General features: G+C 31.9%; 2 protein-coding genes across 6 annotated transcripts; both read left to right on the forward strand.

Moving 5' to 3' along the window:
• The first annotated feature begins 652 nt into the window (after positions 1–652).
• On the forward strand, positions 653–9,053 carry LOC129313429 (transcription factor-like protein DPB). 5 transcript variants are annotated; one of them, XM_054956516.1, is made up of 10 exons: positions 653–771; positions 2,414–2,721; positions 3,063–3,142; positions 3,340–3,383; positions 4,703–4,765; positions 4,857–5,003; positions 5,125–5,193; positions 5,364–5,462; positions 5,955–6,025; positions 8,370–9,053. In XM_054956516.1, exons 2-10 carry the CDS (start codon positions 2,498–2,500, stop codon positions 8,599–8,601), a joined length of 1,029 nt encoding a protein of 342 aa, XP_054812491.1. In that variant the 5' UTR covers positions 653–771; positions 2,414–2,497; the 3' UTR covers positions 8,602–9,053. The 5 variants fall into 5 exon arrangements, with proteins under 5 accessions (XP_054812491.1, XP_054812489.1, XP_054812493.1 ...); XM_054956514.1 differs by lacking the exon at positions 653–771 and adding an exon at positions 1,941–2,065; XM_054956518.1 differs by lacking the exons at positions 653–771; positions 8,370–9,053 and adding exons at positions 1,941–2,065; positions 6,788–7,125.
• Positions 9,054–13,573: 4,520 nt separating this feature from the next.
• Positions 13,574–16,761, forward strand: LOC129313769 (NADH dehydrogenase [ubiquinone] iron-sulfur protein 6, mitochondrial). Its single transcript, XM_054957137.1, has 4 exons — positions 13,574–13,688; positions 13,875–14,047; positions 15,924–16,008; positions 16,486–16,761. The coding sequence occupies exons 2-4, from the start codon at positions 13,934–13,936 to the stop codon at positions 16,593–16,595; spliced, it is 309 nt and encodes a 102-aa protein (XP_054813112.1). The 5' UTR covers positions 13,574–13,688; positions 13,875–13,933; the 3' UTR covers positions 16,596–16,761.
• Positions 16,762–19,239: the final 2,478 nt, after the last annotated feature.

Here is a 19,239-nt window from a genome sequence, read left to right on the forward strand (position 1 = left end):
TTCATTTAAATTGTTACATATGTAAGGGCTGAAATTTGAACCTTAACCACATGCTTAAGTAATGAAAAGCTTTAGCACTCACTAATTTTAGTTAGTTAATTATTATTATTATTATTATTAAGGCACTTGTATATAGGATTGTAAAGTATTTCTTCCGTTAAAAAATGTAAAGTATTTTTGATCGAATCTCATCATTCAATAAAGTAGTTACCTATTTTTCAACTAACACTATCTTTTCATATTAATTCTATTAAACACCTTATAATAAATATAAAGTCATTATCAATATGGGTATTTTTTTAAAAAATAATGATTATATTTCGAAAGACTAAAAATGTTTGTATTTTTTAATATTAAATTTTTTAAAAAATATTTTATATTTTTTAACAAAAAAAATATTTAATAAAAATATAATTAGAAAGACGTATATAAGTTTTGAAGAGACTAAAATTTTATCTAGCTTTTTTAAGAGAATGAAGTGATTGTCAATGTCTTGTGCCTCTATGATAGCCGCCATACAACTACTTATTTAAGCATTCAATTCAAATAATAATAATAATTAATTATTTTAATATTTAATAAAATAATAAATAAAATTCAAGCCCCCTGCCTCGGAGAAGACTATAACGTCCCGGTCGGAAGTCCAAGACTTAAAGCAGTAAACAAAGAAAGTAGCGCGCTCCCGCTTCACTGACCCAGATCTGCCCTAACCGCCATCATCGTACTGTCTCTGCCATCCTCTAGCGCCATCTCGCCACCACCTTCCTCCAGGCATTGGATTCTCCATTTTCTTCTCTCGTTATTTGTTTCTTTGTTCTTTTGTTTTTTGTTGTCCATGTCTGCGTTCTCACGGTCATTTTTCGTACAAGTCTGTTCCGTCTTCTTTTCCACGCGTCGCCGGACAGAGAATTGAAATTTCTGATGATAGTTATTTTTATTGGGCTCCAATTCCGTGGGGATTATATGAGAATTAGTTAAAAGCAATGAAAGGAAATTGTGGGAATTTATAGATTGTCAAATAATTATGGACTCTAGAATTAAATAGCTACCCACTGACGCTCCCGTACCCATACATCGTAATCCTCTTGTCTCTGGTGTTGTTTATCATACCTAGATACTGATAGAGCATGTAAACAACTACACATCATCGTAGATATATATTATTTTTCAAGGGGAATTTTGGGGTCAGCATAACTTTCTGATATTTGGAAGTATTATTGTGTGGATAAGTGATTTTTATTACGTTACTGTAGTAGTGTTGAACTTTATTAGGTTATTATGGAGTGAGATCCTCTAGGGTTTAATTTAGTGTTACATTTCCTATGGCAGATACTAGAATAAATTTAAGTTTCACACGAAGAGATTGTAGTTGATCAATTTTGGCTTTTCTATCTACAGTTTTGTTAATCCCAGCTGACATTTTGTGAAACTTTGTTGCGGATCTTGGAGCCTTAGTTCTATGATACAGAATGTTTAGCTTTTCAGTTTGCAAAATTGCATAATACATGTTAGTCTCTCAGCTTTTATATTTATTTCTGGAGGAGAATGGACTTTACTTGATTATGAAGAAGCATTTGGGAAATCTGAATGCATGGCTTTGTTGAACTCTGACAGCAGGAAATAGTAGTTTGCTTACTTTGGCAGCATCCCGATCTAGGATAGCAATTGTTAGATGATTCCTTAACTTTTGAGGCAAAGACATTGTCTAAATATGGAAAAAGGTTATGTGAACAGTTTCTAAAATTACTGCTGAAGTTTCCATTTTTGCTTCAGTTTTCATCTTTGGGGACTTATAAATAATCAAGTATATTTTTTGTTTGTTACAAAAGTGTAACCGTGCATGAGATTTTTGTAATTACTTAAGGCACCTATTTGCATGTTTCAACTTTCAACTACGTATCTTGCATTTTATATTTTTATTCTGATATGTTTAACTTTCAATTTAGGTGGTGTGCACGCTGAGAAACATATTGCTACTGAGCTCTTATGTCGATTCCCCTCTCTCTTCATATGTTTGTCTTCCATTAGCAGACTGATTCAGAAACATTATTGATTTCCATGCGCGGTAAGAATCATTGTCGTTATCCAATAATTCTGAATTGGGTCTGCAGCTCCTGTGTTGATTCGCATTTTCATAAGTGCTACTCATGTTATGTGGTAGGAACTAAGTTATTCTGTTCACTGATTTGTGTATCTATCCAGTTTCGGTTTGTGTTTTTATTTATGGTTATGAATCTTGATGGAGTCCTCAGGAAGACAGAAACCTTATTATATTTTCATTCTAACTGAATAATTTGTAAAAGGTCTTTTCTGGTGCTCTTTCACACTTTTTTGTCATTATTATATGGACCATCTCTTGTTTAACAGTGGCAATTGAAGCGCTACTGAATTGACTTTAGTTTATATCATGCAGGAAACCATTTGAACTACCTCAGATCTCCAGTTCAATCAAAGTCATTTTGTATCATTGGGATTTGTTATTAAATAACTTACCAAAATGGGGACACGACCTCAGCAACCATGTCGAGAGGAAGAGGAGGATGAGCTGCTAGGTCGTGGAACAACACTTTCTGGCCAATCAATTTCCACGAGTAAAAGTGTAGGGTCACCATCCAGTCGGAGTGAGCAGACAATGGCTACGCCGGCTAGTGATAACACTTTTCTAAGACTTAATCATCTCGACATCCATGGTGATGATGCTGGATCCCAGGGAGCAGTTGCGTGAGTTCTCTGTTATTCTGTGAGGTTCTAGTAAATGTGTAGTTTTTAATGCTCTGCGCATTGGTGGCTTTCCTTTTCAAGGTTGTGGCAGATTACACTGTTGAATGTGGTTTGTTTGTTTATTTCCTGATGTACACTGAATTGTTTTGTTACTAGTTGTGGTTAAAGGCAACATGTGCTCACACATTTATATAGTTTTGGAATTAGATATTGATATGAATTTTTAATTAGTACTTGGAAGTGTCAATTATATGCATGTGGTTTTACAACTTTCTAGATGATTTTTATGTTTTTGGTTTACAAAGTGATTCTATTCTTACTCATTCTTGGCTTTTGAACAGAAGCAAGAAGAAAAAGAGAGGCCAGCGTGCTGTCGGAGGTGACAAGAGTGGAAGGGGGCTTCGCCAATTTAGCATGAAAGGTTTTTTATATGTCCATCTTACCTTTTTGTTCTTGTTTTTAATTGCCCAGCAGAGTTGCATCTTGCATGCTTTAATAATTGCAAATTTATGGTGATTTATTTTTATATGCTTTTGCTCTTAACACAGATTACCCGACATTAATTTTATGTAGTTGCTGCTCGTGTTTACTCAGTAATTTATTGTTGTTTCTCTGCAGTATGTGAAAAGGTGGAAAGTAAGGGAAGAACCACTTACAATGAGGTTAGGTGATTTCTTTATTATCTGTCACATGTATTAATTCTTTGCTTCAATTTTATGCAGTAGGTTATATAATGAATTTGTTATTGTTGGGCAAAAAAGAGAAGAAAAGTAATATGCCAGGCTGTATTATTGTCTTTAAGGTGGAGGGAGAGTAGTGAGATGTTAAATCTTGGTGCTCAAATTTTAGTCATGAATATGGTAGATTCTGGGGAATTTCTGGGGAACTTATAGTAAAATTCTAGGGAACTTCTTGGGAACTCGAAGAAATACAGAAATAGATGATAATGAAGGGAAAGGAAGGAATTCTTTATGAGATTATGAGCCAGAATATGAAGTTCATAGTCTAATAAAGCCAAAGGGAGAATTTCAAAGATATTAGACTGGATAATACTTCACATCCATTCTCTAATCGTCAGTGCAGTGCATATATATTACAAGGAAATTAACTGACATTAGGATAACTGAACATAATTAACTCCTTGGAAGTTGACAGTGTACCCTCATGAGAAATTGACGGCAGACAACACATAGGAAACTAACTCTAGATGATTGATAATACATTAGACCACATATGATGATACATGAGGGAAGTTTCTCCCTCTTCATGACAGAACTATCCATATACCCTCCCAACTTTCTCCTGTTTCAACTTTATATGAGTCATGATATTCTATCTGAACAAGTTAATGTCTCTCATTGGTGTCTTGGAGACTTGAGAAGCTCTTTAGGTTCTGAATATAATTCATGAAGCTAGATATGGAATTGCAGTTGTGTAATGCATGCTAAGTCCTCTAATCACCAATACTATTATCTAGTAACTGTGAAATCATATTCATATTTGGGCTTAGATTTCAAATGGGATTCCCAATCAGTAAACTTTGTAACTACCAAGCATTTCACTGTTGTTGCATATTAAATGGAAGGTATGAGGGCCTATTTGGCATGGATACAGGGTTACTGCATAGGTTTAACTGGTGGGATGAAATAACAATATGAAGAAATATAATAATAAGATAATTTGCATTGTTGGCAAATTATGTTGTTGTTGTACCTGTAGTTTAGGAGACTTTTTCTGGCATTTACATGTTAGAATTGTTTGAATGGTGTTTAAATGGTTCTGGGGAAAGGTTGACAATCAGGATATCTTTTGGCGTGGTACCTATCCTGCCAGGTCTTTCTTTGTTTCCCAACATGTTACAGGAACTGATTGAGTTAGATTCTTCGCAAAATATTGTCTTTTCTTTCTTTGGACAAGTTGCTAATCTCCACTTTGTTTCCTTCAATTTAATGTGTCTGAAGATTGTAGTTTATTCTACTAGGTTGCAGATGAACTTGTGGCTGAATTTGCTGACCCAAGCAGTAGTGTTTCAACTCCTGATCAGGTTTGCGCTCTCTTAATTCTATCCATTGCAATATACTAAATGAAAGTTTCAGTTAGATGTTCTTGACTTATTGAGTGCAAATACTTGACAGCAACAATATGATGAGAAAAACATTCGTCGAAGGGTTTATGATGCTTTGAATGTTCTCATGGCAATGGATATAATTTCCAAGGATAAAAAGGAAATTCAATGGAAGGGTCTCCCTCGTACAAGTCTGAATGATATTGAAGAATTAAAGGTTTGCATACATTTTCACATGATCTTTAATGGGTCAACTGATTTATGCTTTCCCTTCAATGTTCTGAGATAATGCGAAAATGCACGGAAGGATCATGACACGTCTAATGTAATTTATCCAGTCGGAGCGTCTTCAGCTTAGGAATCGGATTGAAAAGAAAGCTGCCTACCTGCAAGAGCTGGAGGAGCAAGTAAGTTCTTGTTAATGGATTTAATTTTGGGAATGAAATACCAATTTTTCAGTTCAAAGAATTTATTGTTGTTTCCAGTTGGAATGTGCTGTTGGTTATAAGTACTGACAAATGGCTTCTATTCCACTGATTAGTGTCTGTTTGCTGACTCCTTGTCTTATTACATCAAGTACATAGGTCTTCAGAATCTCATACAACGAAATGAGCAATTATATGGCTCAGGAAATGCTCCCAGTGGAGGTGTAGCCTTACCTTTTATTCTTGTACAGGTATACTATCTTCTGAATTTTTTGGTGAATCTGTTCACTTGAAATTCTTCCTCATTTTTTCTTGATCTGAATATTCTTTGTAATATGTTGACTTAATACAAATGTCTGACATCCCCACCTACTGGGATAAAGCTTGTTGTTGTTGTGTTGAAATGTCTGACATGGTTTTTGGGGGGTTATCTTTCTCATCATATTTGCTGTAAAATATTTTATATACTAGAATCATATCATTAGCTAACAATTTTAGTTCGCTGAACTCTCAGGCCATCTTTTCAGCATTTTATTCACATTTTTATGTTGTGGATTATGGTAGGAATCATAGTTATTGAACTTAGAAGACTTCACCTTGTTAAAATTTAATGAAGGGTCAGATTTTAAAGGAAGGAAGAAATTTTAAATTAGAAAATTTACATAATAATGTTGTGTGGCTCTCAAAGTATTTTCTGATAGTCTTTCTGATTCCCCTCGTCCCCCAATTTCTTGAAACTGTAGACTCGTCCCCATGCAACTGTTGAAGTGGAAATATCAGAAGATATGCAGCTTGTACATTTTGATTTCAACAGGTGAGAAAGCTTCTTTGGATAGCCAATATTGTTTTTGAAAGCATGGGTGGGTTTATCTGATATCTTTCCTTTTGCCTAGAAAAGAGTTTATGGATAACGAGTAAAAACATATGATCAACCCAAAACCATGAATATAAGCGTGAAGACATTAGCTTATAAGGGACACTCTTCCTGAAATCCACAAGTAAGCAAACTCTTTCATTCCCTTCTAACCAAAGGTACCTCAAGCCTGCAAGCTAAGCACACTGCCAAAGGACTTTGCACTTCTTATTCTGCTCAAAACCAATGAACTTTATGCCTGAAGTCACTTATAGAACAGCCAAAGAAACAAAATGTTGATTAACTTAAATCACCTATCTTCCTATTCATGTCACTTCAAAATACAGAAAAAGAATACTCCTTAGTTCTATTTATAAGTCACTTCTAACTGTTATACCGAAACTAAGAAAAACCTCAGAACTCATTAACCCTATCTAAAAATCTAATAATTTTTCAACTTTGTCCCTATTAAATATGCATACTTTAACAATATATTTTCTTTCTCCAACATTCATTAGAGGGTAAATAGGACTAGGGGGAGTATTTTGTCTCTGAAGTCTGAACATCCATTGTTATTGTAGCCATATTGGGCCTGAATCTGAAGCAGGTCATTTGTATTAATTCTATTAACAATTGTAGTCCAAATAAAAACCTCAGAGTCATAGGGATCCTCGGTCTTCCATAAAGACTTGGTCAAAGATAATTTATGGATTTTGATTTCAGATAAAAAAGCTCAATAATGAACAAGCATGTGGACGGCAAACCCAAAGAATTCAAATGTCAAATCATTCCTCCTATCATGCAAAGAACCAGGGAACAAGCCAATGGATTTTAAGAACAAATCAAGATCACCAGCAGCAACTCTATCATTGATATATCTAGAGAAACGAACATCCCGGGATGATATATTGTTTTGAGTGATTAAGATAAGTCAGAGGTGGTGCGAGTTGATGAATAAAAAGGTTGAGGATAAAGTTTAGATGTTGAAGAAATTAAGTAACATTTCCAACTTGATTATAATACTTTTCTTTATGGGCTGAATGTGAAAATTGATTGGTTTAGTAGTGTCATAACGTAGTCAAGAATAGGAAATTGCTATATCCTATTAATAGGTAAATGCAGAGGTTGCAAAATTTGGGTTGAAAAACGTGGTCAAGAGTTTAAGACTGCTGAGGTGGTAGAATACTCATGCGAACAAGTAAATGGCCGTGAACTCATGTAAACTTGCTTCACCCAACTAGCTTAATTTGGTTAGGCCCGAAAAAAGGGCATAATTGGGAGGGATCGCCTCGTCAATCTCTTGCCCTTTTCTTGTCGTAAAGGCATTTCAGCCATGGCTCATGAAAGATCTTTATGTGCACTTAGCTCTAATATTTCATACAAACAACCAAAATGCTGAAGCAACAACATTGCATACAAGAATAGTAGTATTGCTACATAGTAGTGTTGCCGCATGATAATATTACTACCTTTTGGATGTTGGATGTTCAACCAATGCCAAGGTATCTCAGGCTTTCTTTTGAATCTTATTTGCACTCGACTCCAAAATTTCATAGAACACCCCACACGACACAATCTACAAAGACATAACAAATTGGGCAAACGTGAATGTCCATAGCATATGCTGGTTTTAGATCCAGTAAGACTTGCTCTAGAATACCTAACTATGCTTGCCCTTGCCAATTTTCACATCTAAATTCGTCTTAGCTGTAAAATTCATATTCTTATCATGTCCGTAGTAAACCCATTTTAGGGTAAGTATCTATGGGTTTCATGATATTTTTCTTCATTTAACCATTTTTGGTCAAGATTAGTATTTTCAAACCACTAGGTTTTCCATGCATGTCAAACATTCTAAATTAACCAAGGGCGGCAACACTTTAAATTATGGCTAACAGGCATCAAAATCTATTTTTAGAAATGACATGTTCTAAGCAAATCCCTCTAAATCTTGAAAATTCAGTGATGGCTGCAATTCATGAATCAAACTCATCCTTATCATTAAATCACTTATTAGGGCCTCTCATTACCCAACTTAGCTCGAGAATAATCATCCTTGAGCAAATACAAGTCACCTGAAATTGGAAACTTTACAAAAACTAACTAAAATTTGTTTTTATTTCCATTGTTTATTTTCCATCGGGGGAAACATCATGTCTAAATTACATCACTAATGGAGAAAGCTTTTTTGTCCATGTTGGGAAGTGCATCCCCCCACCTCCTTTATGTCTTTCACATCTGAAATTTTAAATTTTCAAAATCTTTCATTTTTAATCTAAGCATACTTTCTCCTCTCTGTCCGCAGCACCCCTTTTGAGCTACATGATGACAACTATGTCCTCAAGGCAATGAAATTTTGTGAGAGACCACAGAATGATAATATGACACAAAATCTTGCCGACGGCGGTGAAGGTTCTAGCATGTCAGGCTTGTATCAGGCGCAGGTCACTCCGTCAGTTTCAAACCAACCGGTTAGAACTCCGACCTCGCCACCTCTCCCTGGAATCTTGAAGGCAAGAGTTAAGCACGAGCATTGATCTGCAATTATATTCCGCCCCTCTCGCTTTATTTTAGCATGTCTATATACTTTTGTAAAGTAGTTTCTTGTTAATCAATACACCTTCATGACGGTTAAGAATACAGCCAGCCCAGTCACTCTGTAGGGTTAGTCAGTCACAGATAGCCACCTGTGTTTTTAACTTCTAAGGAGTCGTTTCTGGCTAATTTTTTACCAGTGTCCACCGTATGTACCAGTATAGGATTAATTTTGGAATTCACTCTGGTGTAAATTTTAACTTGTGTCGATCTTTGTTGGTTTATTTTTTTACTTCTGGCTGTGCACTTCCACTCAAGATAAGTTGGAAATGTTTAGCTGCACAATCTTTTGGAAGGTTTTCAGACAGGATAATTGGCTATGTAATTACCTTAATCTGAATGTCATTGAATTATAAATCTGAATCTAGATGGATTCACCCATCGTACAATCCAAGCATTCCGTTGTTCTCAGTTGTAAATTTAAGCATTTTCTCAAGTATTTTTTGACTTGGCCTCAATAATAAAATTAACCCACTGGGATTATCATAAGACACTCCCGAAAACGTCTCGAGATGAATTCTCTTTTACAGCGGGCCATTTGAATACTTGATGAAACTGCTTTGGCTGGGCAGCCATCCTCTGATACAATTCAGGGGTCTCTCATGTTATCTTAATTTATGATTATGAAAAAATTGATCATTTGATTCTTATAGTTTTGATTTATTGAAATTCAGTTTTAAAACTTTGATTTAGTGCAATTGAGTCTTTATAATTGACTTTGAAATTCAAATCCTTATATTTTACCTAGGTACGATTTGGTTCTTATAATTTTAATAATTTAAAACATTAAGTTAGTCTTTTAAGTTTCAAACAGTACTTCATCTAGTTCAAAATATAAGCAATTTAAAAAAAAATTCACATACTAATAAAGTTTTTATTTGAAAAAATTAATCTTTTAATCTTTCAATTTTTAACTCACTAATAACTAAGTTTATCAATTATGACTCGTTGCGACTCAATTCCTCAATTATAACTCACTGCGATTCAATTTTTTAACTTTTAATTCACTTATAATTTAGTTCTTATTTTTTATTTTTTTAAAAAATTTTTCTTATCAAACATGAGGAATAAAAAAATGCTCATATATTATTTTAAAATACCCTCTTCTTATTCTTTAATGTAAAATCTAAGCTAACATGAAAAAAAAAAGAATTGACAAAAGTTAAGAGATTAAATTATAAGTGATTCAAATGTTGAAGGATTAAGTTATAGGCGAATCATAGTTGAAGGATTGAGTTACAGCGAGTCATAATTGAGAGATTGAATTACAAGTGAATTAAAAGTTGGAGAATTAAAAGATTAATTTTCTTTTTTTATTTTTATAAAAATATATATTGCTTTTTGTTTTTGACTTCTAGTCCCAAATATCAATGCATGATAAGTTAGGGATAACTTTGCATGAGGATTTATGTTAATAAATACAAGAGGAAAATGAGAAAAAAAATTATATACATTGGATTACTTATATTTTGAATCAAAATTAGTTGAGAGTGAGTTTATTTTTTATAATTTTATTGTCTAAAATATATGAATTAATATTTTAAATAATGAAAACTATAAGGATTGAGCTGTCTCAAGTTAAACAATGAATGAAGTTCAATGGTATCAAACTATAAAAATTGAGTTATGTTATGTTAAAGTTCAAGCATTAAGCTCTAGCTGAATAAAATTTCATGAATTAAATGATTAATTTTTTTTAGTTTGAATTTGAATTCGGATATGATAAATTTGACTACTTTAATCTCTAATTCTTGAGATGGAGAATGATGAATGAGAGTAGTTAATCCCTGTTTTTCTGCTTTGCCTTTTAGTTTCTGGTTGTAATTTTTTTTTTTAGCTCAGTAATAGATTTCCAGTTGTAATAATAATAATAATAATAAAGAATTTGACCACCTTCGTTTAGACCTCTATCTATGCTCCTTTGAAGTGGAGGCTTGCAGGATCAGTCTGGATTCTTTCAAGTTTTAACACACTCTCCATCTCTTGGGTGTCATTTATCGAGGCTTTTGACATGAAAATTAAGAAGAAAAAAAACGAATATATAACGAGTAATTTAATTTTACTAAATTATTTTTTCATAGGTGAAATGATAATAAGTATAGAAGACTGTCCATGAGTATCATTATCAATCAATCATTGAAAGAGGAGTCTCTCCATTTTTTTTTTAACCATCATTTTCCTCCCACTTTTTAATTATGACCATTCATCAATAATCATTATTATAAAAAATGGTAAGAAATTATATTATTTCTAAATTGTGAGCCATGAGATTCATCTTAAACTACATGAAAATATACAAGGCAGTTGAAGGTAGGAAGAAGACCTAACATGATTTGTATGAGGAGTTGAGCTTTCCTAAATGAAACGACATTATTTTTAGGGGCCGTTTAGTTGCTGATAAAGAAGGGAGCGAAATAGATTAAATCAATAAAAATAAACAACAGAATGATCAAGATGTGGAACATGCCCAATGAGATAAATATGTAAAATTTAGAGAAGACATTATTAAGTTATTTAAAATTTTATCAATTCTCTTTAGATGGATATATTTGATAATTGAAGATGCTGTATATCTAAAATTGTAGTAAATGCCAATATTATGATTATAATTTTGTGCTTTGAATATAATAACAATCTGTGTGTGTGTGTATCTAAAAGATATATAATTAGTTGGCCAAAAAAAAACATAAGAACTATTCCAGCAGCTGAAAAAGTTTGATTCATATTTTATGTTGATTCAACCATTAAATATAATTTATTATGGAAGATAATTTATTCTCTTAAATTCGCCAGGAGATTTTGTTACATTATGAGGATTTGAATCTTTAACCATTTCTAAGATATAATATTTATTCCAGGTAAAAAAAGATTTAATATTTATTCTTCGTAATTAAGCTAGTCTTGAATGAATATCATTGAGTTCTCTCTATTTTTTTTTAAATTGATCACTTAATTTTTTTAAGCAATAATAAAGTTAAATTATACAAAACTCTCCTAAACTTTGAATCATATATAAATAACCCCCTTAACCTTTAAAATTTTAAAAGAATTAATCTTTTAGTCCTTCAACTTTTAACTTACTTGCAATTCAATATCTCAATTATGACTCGCTACGACTCAATCTCTCAACTTTTGATTCACTTCTAACTCGATCCATATTTTTCAAATTTTCTTAAAAAATCATCCTTATTAAATAAAAGGAATAAAAGAAATACTCATTAATTGATTTAAAATATCCTCCTCTTACTCTTTGATGTAGAATCTAAGTTAATATGAAAAAAAAAGAATTAACAAAAGTTGCGAGACTTAATTATGAGTAAGTCAAAAGTTGAAGAAATGAGTCAAAAGCGAGTTAGAGTTGAGAAACTAAATTATAAGTGAATTAAAAGCTAATGAGCTAAAAAATTAATTTTTCCAAAACTTAATAATAAACCTCCTTAAGCTTTCATATTTATACAAATAATCCCTAACCATTAATTATATACTCACTTTAACTTTATTTTCGTGTGAATTTAAGCCTTCAAACTTTGATTGATATACATATAACTTCCTAAACTTTAAGTTATTTGTAAATAATTAATATATACAATTAATCATACAAAGTTATTTGCATAAATATAAGAGTTGAGGGGGTTCCTTGTAAAATTTTGAATGTTAAAGAAGTTATGTGCATGTGATTCAAAATTCAGGGTATAATGTATAATTTAGCCTACCAACAATTACCCACAATTTTTTTAGTTTAAAAAGAAAAACTTTTGATATATATTAAAAAATAATTTCTATTAAATATTCACTCTCATTTTCTTATTTAATTTCTTCCTCTTTTATTTTTTTTGAATTTTTTATATAAAAGTTTAGGTGAGTTGAATATAAAAACTTCACTCAATGGTGAGATTTGAATATGTGGCTCGTGGGCTAGAAGCTAGGTGCATGTTTGGATGGCATTTTAATTAATTATTTGAGGCAAAAAATTGATTTTTGCCAAAATTATTCAAACACCAATTTATCCAAAAAATTAATTTTTGCCAAAAAAAATTTTTTTGCTCAAAGCTTCTAGATTCAGCTTTTGAATTCAGATCATCTACGAAATATGAAAAAATTACAAGAAAGGCTCAAGAAAAAAGTTACAATAAAACCACAAAATTTAATAAATCTAAAACGAACTCTTTTTTTTATTTGTTTAATAAAATTCAAACTTTAAATTCTCAAAAAAATTAATAGCATAAGTTTCTGTCAACTACCACTCTCCACTTAGCACTTTTTATAAAACTAATTTAATTAAAATATTAATTAGTAGAGAAAAATTAATTTAATTTAATATAAAAATTGTTACAAAAGTCTAGAGAGATATTTTGCATTATTTACTACATTGTTACATTTTTTATGTTACCAAAATTTTTAGGCAGTGCTTAGCATCTTTATTAAATATTACTCATATTTATGATGTCATTACAGATTAAATTGTATATCATCATCTTCATTAATTATTGTAAAATTGATGTTTGGTATTTAAAAATTAAATATTTTTCTTTTATTAAATTTATTTTAACTAAAATATATTAAGTTATTCATTTATGTAAATAAAAATTGTTAATATTAATATAATTTAAATTTTTATAATTAATTAGATATATAATTTTAAAAAGCAATGTCTCTTATGATAATTTATACAGTCAAAATTAATTCTTAATGAATTATTCATATATCTTTAATTCTATTAAAATTAATTTTTAAAAAATAATATTTAAAAAAATTATATTATAACATAATCAATTATAATTAAAATTTAATATTTAATTAATTTTTTTATAATTTATTATATTTAATTAAAATTTAAACGGACACTAAAATTAGTTTTTGTTTTTTTTGTTTTTTGGTGAATTGAGTATAGGTGTTTAAACATGTGTAAGTCCATTTAAATTTGGGCCCATGAAGTCCTGATCGAAGCCTAGTGAGAGGAACACAGTCATTCCTCGTTCCGAAGATCAATTCCGTCGACCAGTACGGATATCGGCGAAGCTCTTCCCCTGTGAGTATCCGTCGCTTCTATCTCCTTTTTAGCATTGCTTCATGAAGCTTTGATACAATTCAGGATACATATTCGTTTAATATGTTTTCCTGTTTTATTGGAATTGTTCTATTGCTAACTCCTTTGCGGTTCCTTCTCGATCAATTCTGCTAACTTGCTTGTTTTTGTTGATTTCGATTTTTTCAGGTAGGCTTTCTCCGAGTCAGTAATTGCTGGTGGTTTCCTCTGCTGATTCTCTCCCAGAAATGGCGTCAAGTCTGTTCAAGACACTCGTTCAATCTTCCAAATTGTCATTAACCACAAGAAGTTTAAGTCTTGTACGTGGTCAAGTCAGCAACCACACCGCCAAGTGGATGCAGGTAATCAATAAATTTTTTTTTTGAGCAGAGGTCATCAATAATTCATTAAAAATCAATTAGTAGGATTTTTCCCCCTAAAAAATGCTTCTCAGATAAGGATTTCTATGTTGTCGTGTAGATGCGATCCGTTGCTGTCTGAAATCCTTGATAGTTCATCTGGTTTCTTTTAATCCCATATAACGGTATAAAGTTGGCACTGGAAGGCCCATAAAGTCTAGTGGGACCTGTCCTTTGAGGCCAAGAACTAGGATGATGACGTTATGCATAGGATACAAGTAAGGTGGATGAAATGGTGGAACATTGGGAGTTCTTTGTGATTGCAAGGTTCCTACGAAATTTAAGGGAAATTTTATGGAATTGCTAATTTGCTATAAGGCTCGCAGTGCTATTGCTATATGACAGTGAATGTTGGGTATTGAAGAGGCAACATGAGCACAAAATGGGATTGCAATAAGAAAGGATAAGATATGTAATGATCATATAAGAAGATAAGTTGGCATGACACCTATTGAGGAGAAAATGATAGAAAATATTTTAAGATTGTTTTGGCCATGTGTATAGATGGCCAGTGGCGGTGCCAATAAGGATGGGTCGGCAGATAGTTTTTATCCCTAGAAAGAGAGGTAAGGTTGACCAAGAAGGACATTAAAGAAGTCATTGATCAAGATCCATATGATGGTAACAAGGTTTTAAAAAATGGATTGGACCAACTAGTTGAAAGGAACTGGCTTATGGTCCAATCCTGGATAACCCCAAAAATTGGCTTATGACAAAACTGGTCAAAAACTGGTCAACAATCAGCTAAATCAGTCATCATCGGACCAGTTCTGGTTTAGAAAACCGAACCAAAATTTTTTAGAGAAGTCACCAGATGAAATATTGAAGATTTTTGGACCAAGAGTTGCAATTTCAGCTGAAAGCAACTCAATCCACGTGCACCACTTTCACTCCCGCTCACCCCTTTTTTATAATGCAACAAATGAGCTGGGCTGCATAGCTGCAGTGCTCAGCTAGCCTGGAAAAAGAATTATTGCTTGTTTTATTGTTTTATTAAATTACTTTGTTGATGATTAAAGGAGCAGGAAGGGAAACATTTTTGACACATCCACAATGGTTTAATTTAGTGCATTTTTGGAGATTGAGATGAGAAATTGTGGGAGACACTTCTGATGAATTTGTTTTATTTAAAAGTTAAAACTAAAATCATAGAGTAACATGATGAAAATATGAAAGCATAAAAATTAGTTTGTGCAGTATCTCCCCTTGTTTGTGTGCTTTGTATTGTGAATATATATGTAGTGATATGGCTTTCACTCTGAAAATTATTCAATATCAGACCAAGATTAATGAAATTTGTTTGACTTTAATTGGATTGCATTGTTTTTGCTAGCTCTTGTCCCACCATGTGGAAACGATTGGATAAATGCAATATCTAGCTGTATCAGTTGACTGTTCCGTGAGCTGTAAACGTTATGGAAACTGTCAAAATCTATTTTTATAGGAAAGGAATGGTTCTTTTTATCTTATGAATACCAGGATTACATCTATTCTTCTGAAAAATTGACATTTGAAGCCATTTCTTGTGGTTCATGACCATTTTTAGAACTCAATGTCCACTTTCACTGACAATGTGTGAAGTAGTAGACAAGTTAGGAACTTGAGGTTGTTGCCCGCATGATGTAATGGAATATGTGGCTGACCTAATGTTATTGAACATTAGCGTCTCCTTTCAATTGACTCCAATCTTGTTATTTCTTATTGTGTTGTTGACTTATTGTGCTTTGGTTATATGGGTTACTTTCCAGTATTAAATTCTTTACTTGCTTGCTGAATTGAGCTCTGAATGTTGTAAAACTTATACTGCCTTTTTAAATAGGATACGAGCAAGAAATCCCCAATGGAGCTGATTAATGAAGTTCCTCCTATCAAGGTGGAAGGCAGGATTGTTGCTTGCGAAGGAGGTGAAACTTCTGCAAATTCTGATATCCTTCCTTTCTGCCCGACATCATTCCAGTGAAGTTAAAATTATGTCAAAGGATCTAAATCTTCAAACATTTAGCTGAAAAGATTTTTTTTTTTTTTAAATCTTCAGTAGTTTCAAAGACTAAAGTTACTACCAGGTTTTACGTGAGTTACTATCAAGTTGTTATCAGATTCTTGGAAGGTTGTAGTTTCGTATAACTTTGTTACGAGTTGCTTAAAACTTGGTATTTACTTTTAACACCTGGCGCAGAACCTAGTAGTAACTTTAGTTTTTGAAAACAATAATTATTTTTAATGTCTTTAGACCTAATTTTCTTAGGTTGTGTCCTTAGATATAATTTTATGCACGCCAGCGTCTGTATACTATTATATTGCAGCTCTTATCTACTGCAGCTAAATTATCACCTCGAAAGTAGGAAGATAACTAATTTGGATGCTGCTCTTCATGGTTGCAGATAGCAATCCCGCACTTGGGCACCCAATTGAATTTATATGCCTTGACTTGGCTGAACCCGCTGTCTGCAAGTATTGTGGCCTGCGTTATGTTCAGGACCATCACCATTAGAACCTGTGATTGGCAAGTATTATAGATCTGGATTTTATGATATTGTTCATGGTTGAAATTCATGTTTCCTTGGTTGCAATGTTTCTGACTAAAGATGATGTTGTAATGATGATGATACTCCTGTGTTAGCATCTTCTGAAATAATAAGACAATGTTCATGCGTTTACCACTTGCTTACAACTGTGTAATGACTTTTGAAGCGATGAAGTGTTGCATTGTTCTGCAAAAACTATATTTTTCCTACGCTAGTATACTACAAAAGTCATTATTTTATTAACATAATAATAGTTATGACTATAAATATGATTATTCAATAATCAAATGTTGTCCCATGCATTGCATGGGTTATGGTCTAGTTATGAATGAAATGGAATAATTGTGAATGATGGAAATGACTGAGAACATGAATCCCTTTGATTCAACTCCATTACAACCTTGCAATAGTAATCTTCATTGCATTACCATGAAAAATGTTTGGTTGCTTTTTTATAGTGGTAATGGTGATAATTAATAATCACCAAATCTATGATTCCCCATTAGCATCCTATCCTCTACCATGTTCTGGTGAAAAGTCAGAGTTACCTTCTTAACAACAACAACAAACCTTATTCTATTAAGTGGGGTTGGCTATATGGATTGTATAATGTTATTGTGCTTTGTCATTTATCAAGCTTTTAGTATTGGATATGTAACTTATATTACTGGGCCTATCTCTGACCTAATTTTCCTTTTTTCTCCTCTCATCTTGTAACATTCTTTTCAGAGTCTTTAATTAGATTTATATTATTAGAGATTTTAGGAGAGTGTTTAGGGATTTAATTAGATTCACTCTCTCCTATCCCTACCTATATATTTATCGGGTCCTTCTCTATGAAATGCAAGTATTATTTAGTCCAAATAAAGTTTCATTTTGGAATATTGTTAACTAAGAGGTCTCAGTCAACAATTTCCATTAGTATTTTCTTTGACCTTTTTTTACTTCTCTTAATAGGGCTTAAAATTATCCATTTTACTCTCTTTATAGAGGCCTCCTGTAGTTTTTTTTGTATATATCAAAACCATCTCAAACAGTTTTCTACTATTTTTTTTTTTAATAAGTGTTACACTCACTTTTTTTTATATATTTTCGTTTTGAATTTTATCTATATGTGTATGCTGAAATATCCATCTCAATATTCTTATTTCTATTATTTTAACTTTATGTTCTTGTTGTAATTGCTGAATTAATATTTACTATTAATTCCTCAAAATTACTCCAGTCGTGGACCGTGGTTAGCAACTTAGCATGTTCTTTGATGCCCCACCTCCACCACCTCGCCCTGACAATGCTAGAGCCTCCCCCTACGCCAACGCGGACGAATCCCAACCAAGTTTGCCCTTAGCAGCTTCTCCTCCAACCTCTGCCATGACCCCACCTCTGGCCCCCACCTATTTCCACCACCATGTGTGTGTTACAGATTGTTTGGCAATGGAATAAAACAAAAATGTGGTTCAGATTCAAGTTTAATGTTGTTGTGCATTGCATTTGGTTGTCATAGATAGAAATAGGAAGACCTGTGTGGGGAGGAGCCTGCGTCTACCTTAGGTGAATGGTTGAAGGAAAAGAGTGGGAGTGAGAAATTGTGTGGGGGCATGGTGGTCTTTTCATTCTCTTCTTAATATAATTAATTATGAAAATCAATTTTTTTTTTTTATAAATTTTGGGGAAAGACAATGAGGCTTAAAGCCCAAAAGAAGAAACCAGAAAAAAAAAATTATGAAAATTAATTTCATTGCGACATTGTTTTACATAATACCAAACAAAGCTACGGTAATTAATACTGCGTCAAGGAAGAATTAGTGATTTTCAATAAAATTTTCTAAAAAATTCATGGTAGATATTAATTCAGCAATTACAGATAAAAATTGCAATTATAAAGCAAAAGTTATATTTAAATTTAAATATTTTCATTTATAATTAAAATTCTTGGATTTAAAATTTTTTGAATTGATATTTATAAATTAATTTTTATTTTTTAATCAAAATCATAACTGGTATTAATTTTCTATTTTAAAATTTAACTGTTATCACGCCAAAAGGTAAGCAATTCAAACAAAGAAACAAAAAAAAAAGGAGGTCAAATTCTTTTTTTGGGAAGGATAAGGAGCTCAAATTCTTGTAAACTCTATATTTTACACACGAAATAATATATATATATATATATATATATATTGAAATGCGTTATATACTAATCAACCCGGCCATTCGGCTCAAAACTCTGCGTATCATATTTGGTTAGCATATGACCATATTATTTTTAATTCATAGTCAACAATATTCCATCTTATAATGTTTTGAGACAATTAATTTATATGTTCTTATAGTTTGGCTTAATTTTGAATTAAGTTCTTGTAATTTATTTTATTTTAATCAAACCCTTATAATTTGATCTATTATATATGTTAATCCCTAAAAATTAAAATTAGCAATAAATTATTAAGTTTTACAAAACAAAAATATTCTTGAAATTTACAGAAAATTTAATTTAATTCTTTTAGTGAAAATAAAAAAATTAATTTAATACATTATTTACATTTTTATTAATCTTTTAATGAAAATTGTATATGTATAAAAAAAATATTTAGAAGACAACCTAATTACATA

This window comes from Prosopis cineraria, unplaced genomic scaffold (genome assembly GCF_029017545.1).
Source record: "Prosopis cineraria cultivar Desert tree isolate PC_DT_omini unplaced genomic scaffold, ASM2901754v1 PC6, whole genome shotgun sequence".
NCBI classification, from domain to species: domain Eukaryota; kingdom Viridiplantae; phylum Streptophyta; class Magnoliopsida; order Fabales; family Fabaceae; genus Prosopis; species Prosopis cineraria.

Coding starts and splice junctions, on each gene's coding strand:
- LOC129313429 (XM_054956516.1), top strand. CDS start 2,498: ATGGGGACACGACCTCAGCAACCATGTCGAGAGGAAGAGGAGGATGAG. Junction 4,766..4,856: donor GTGTTTCAACTCCTGATCAG/GTTTGCGCTCTC, acceptor AATACTTGACAG/CAACAATATGATGAGAAAAA. Junction 5,004..5,124: donor ATGATATTGAAGAATTAAAG/GTTTGCATACAT, acceptor TAATTTATCCAG/TCGGAGCGTCTTCAGCTTAG.
- LOC129313769 (XM_054957137.1), top strand. CDS start 13,934: ATGGCGTCAAGTCTGTTCAAGACACTCGTTCAATCTTCCAAATTGTCA. Junction 14,048..15,923: donor ACACCGCCAAGTGGATGCAG/GTAATCAATAAA, acceptor CTTTTTAAATAG/GATACGAGCAAGAAATCCCC. Junction 16,009..16,485: donor GATTGTTGCTTGCGAAGGAG/GTGAAACTTCTG, acceptor TCATGGTTGCAG/ATAGCAATCCCGCACTTGGG.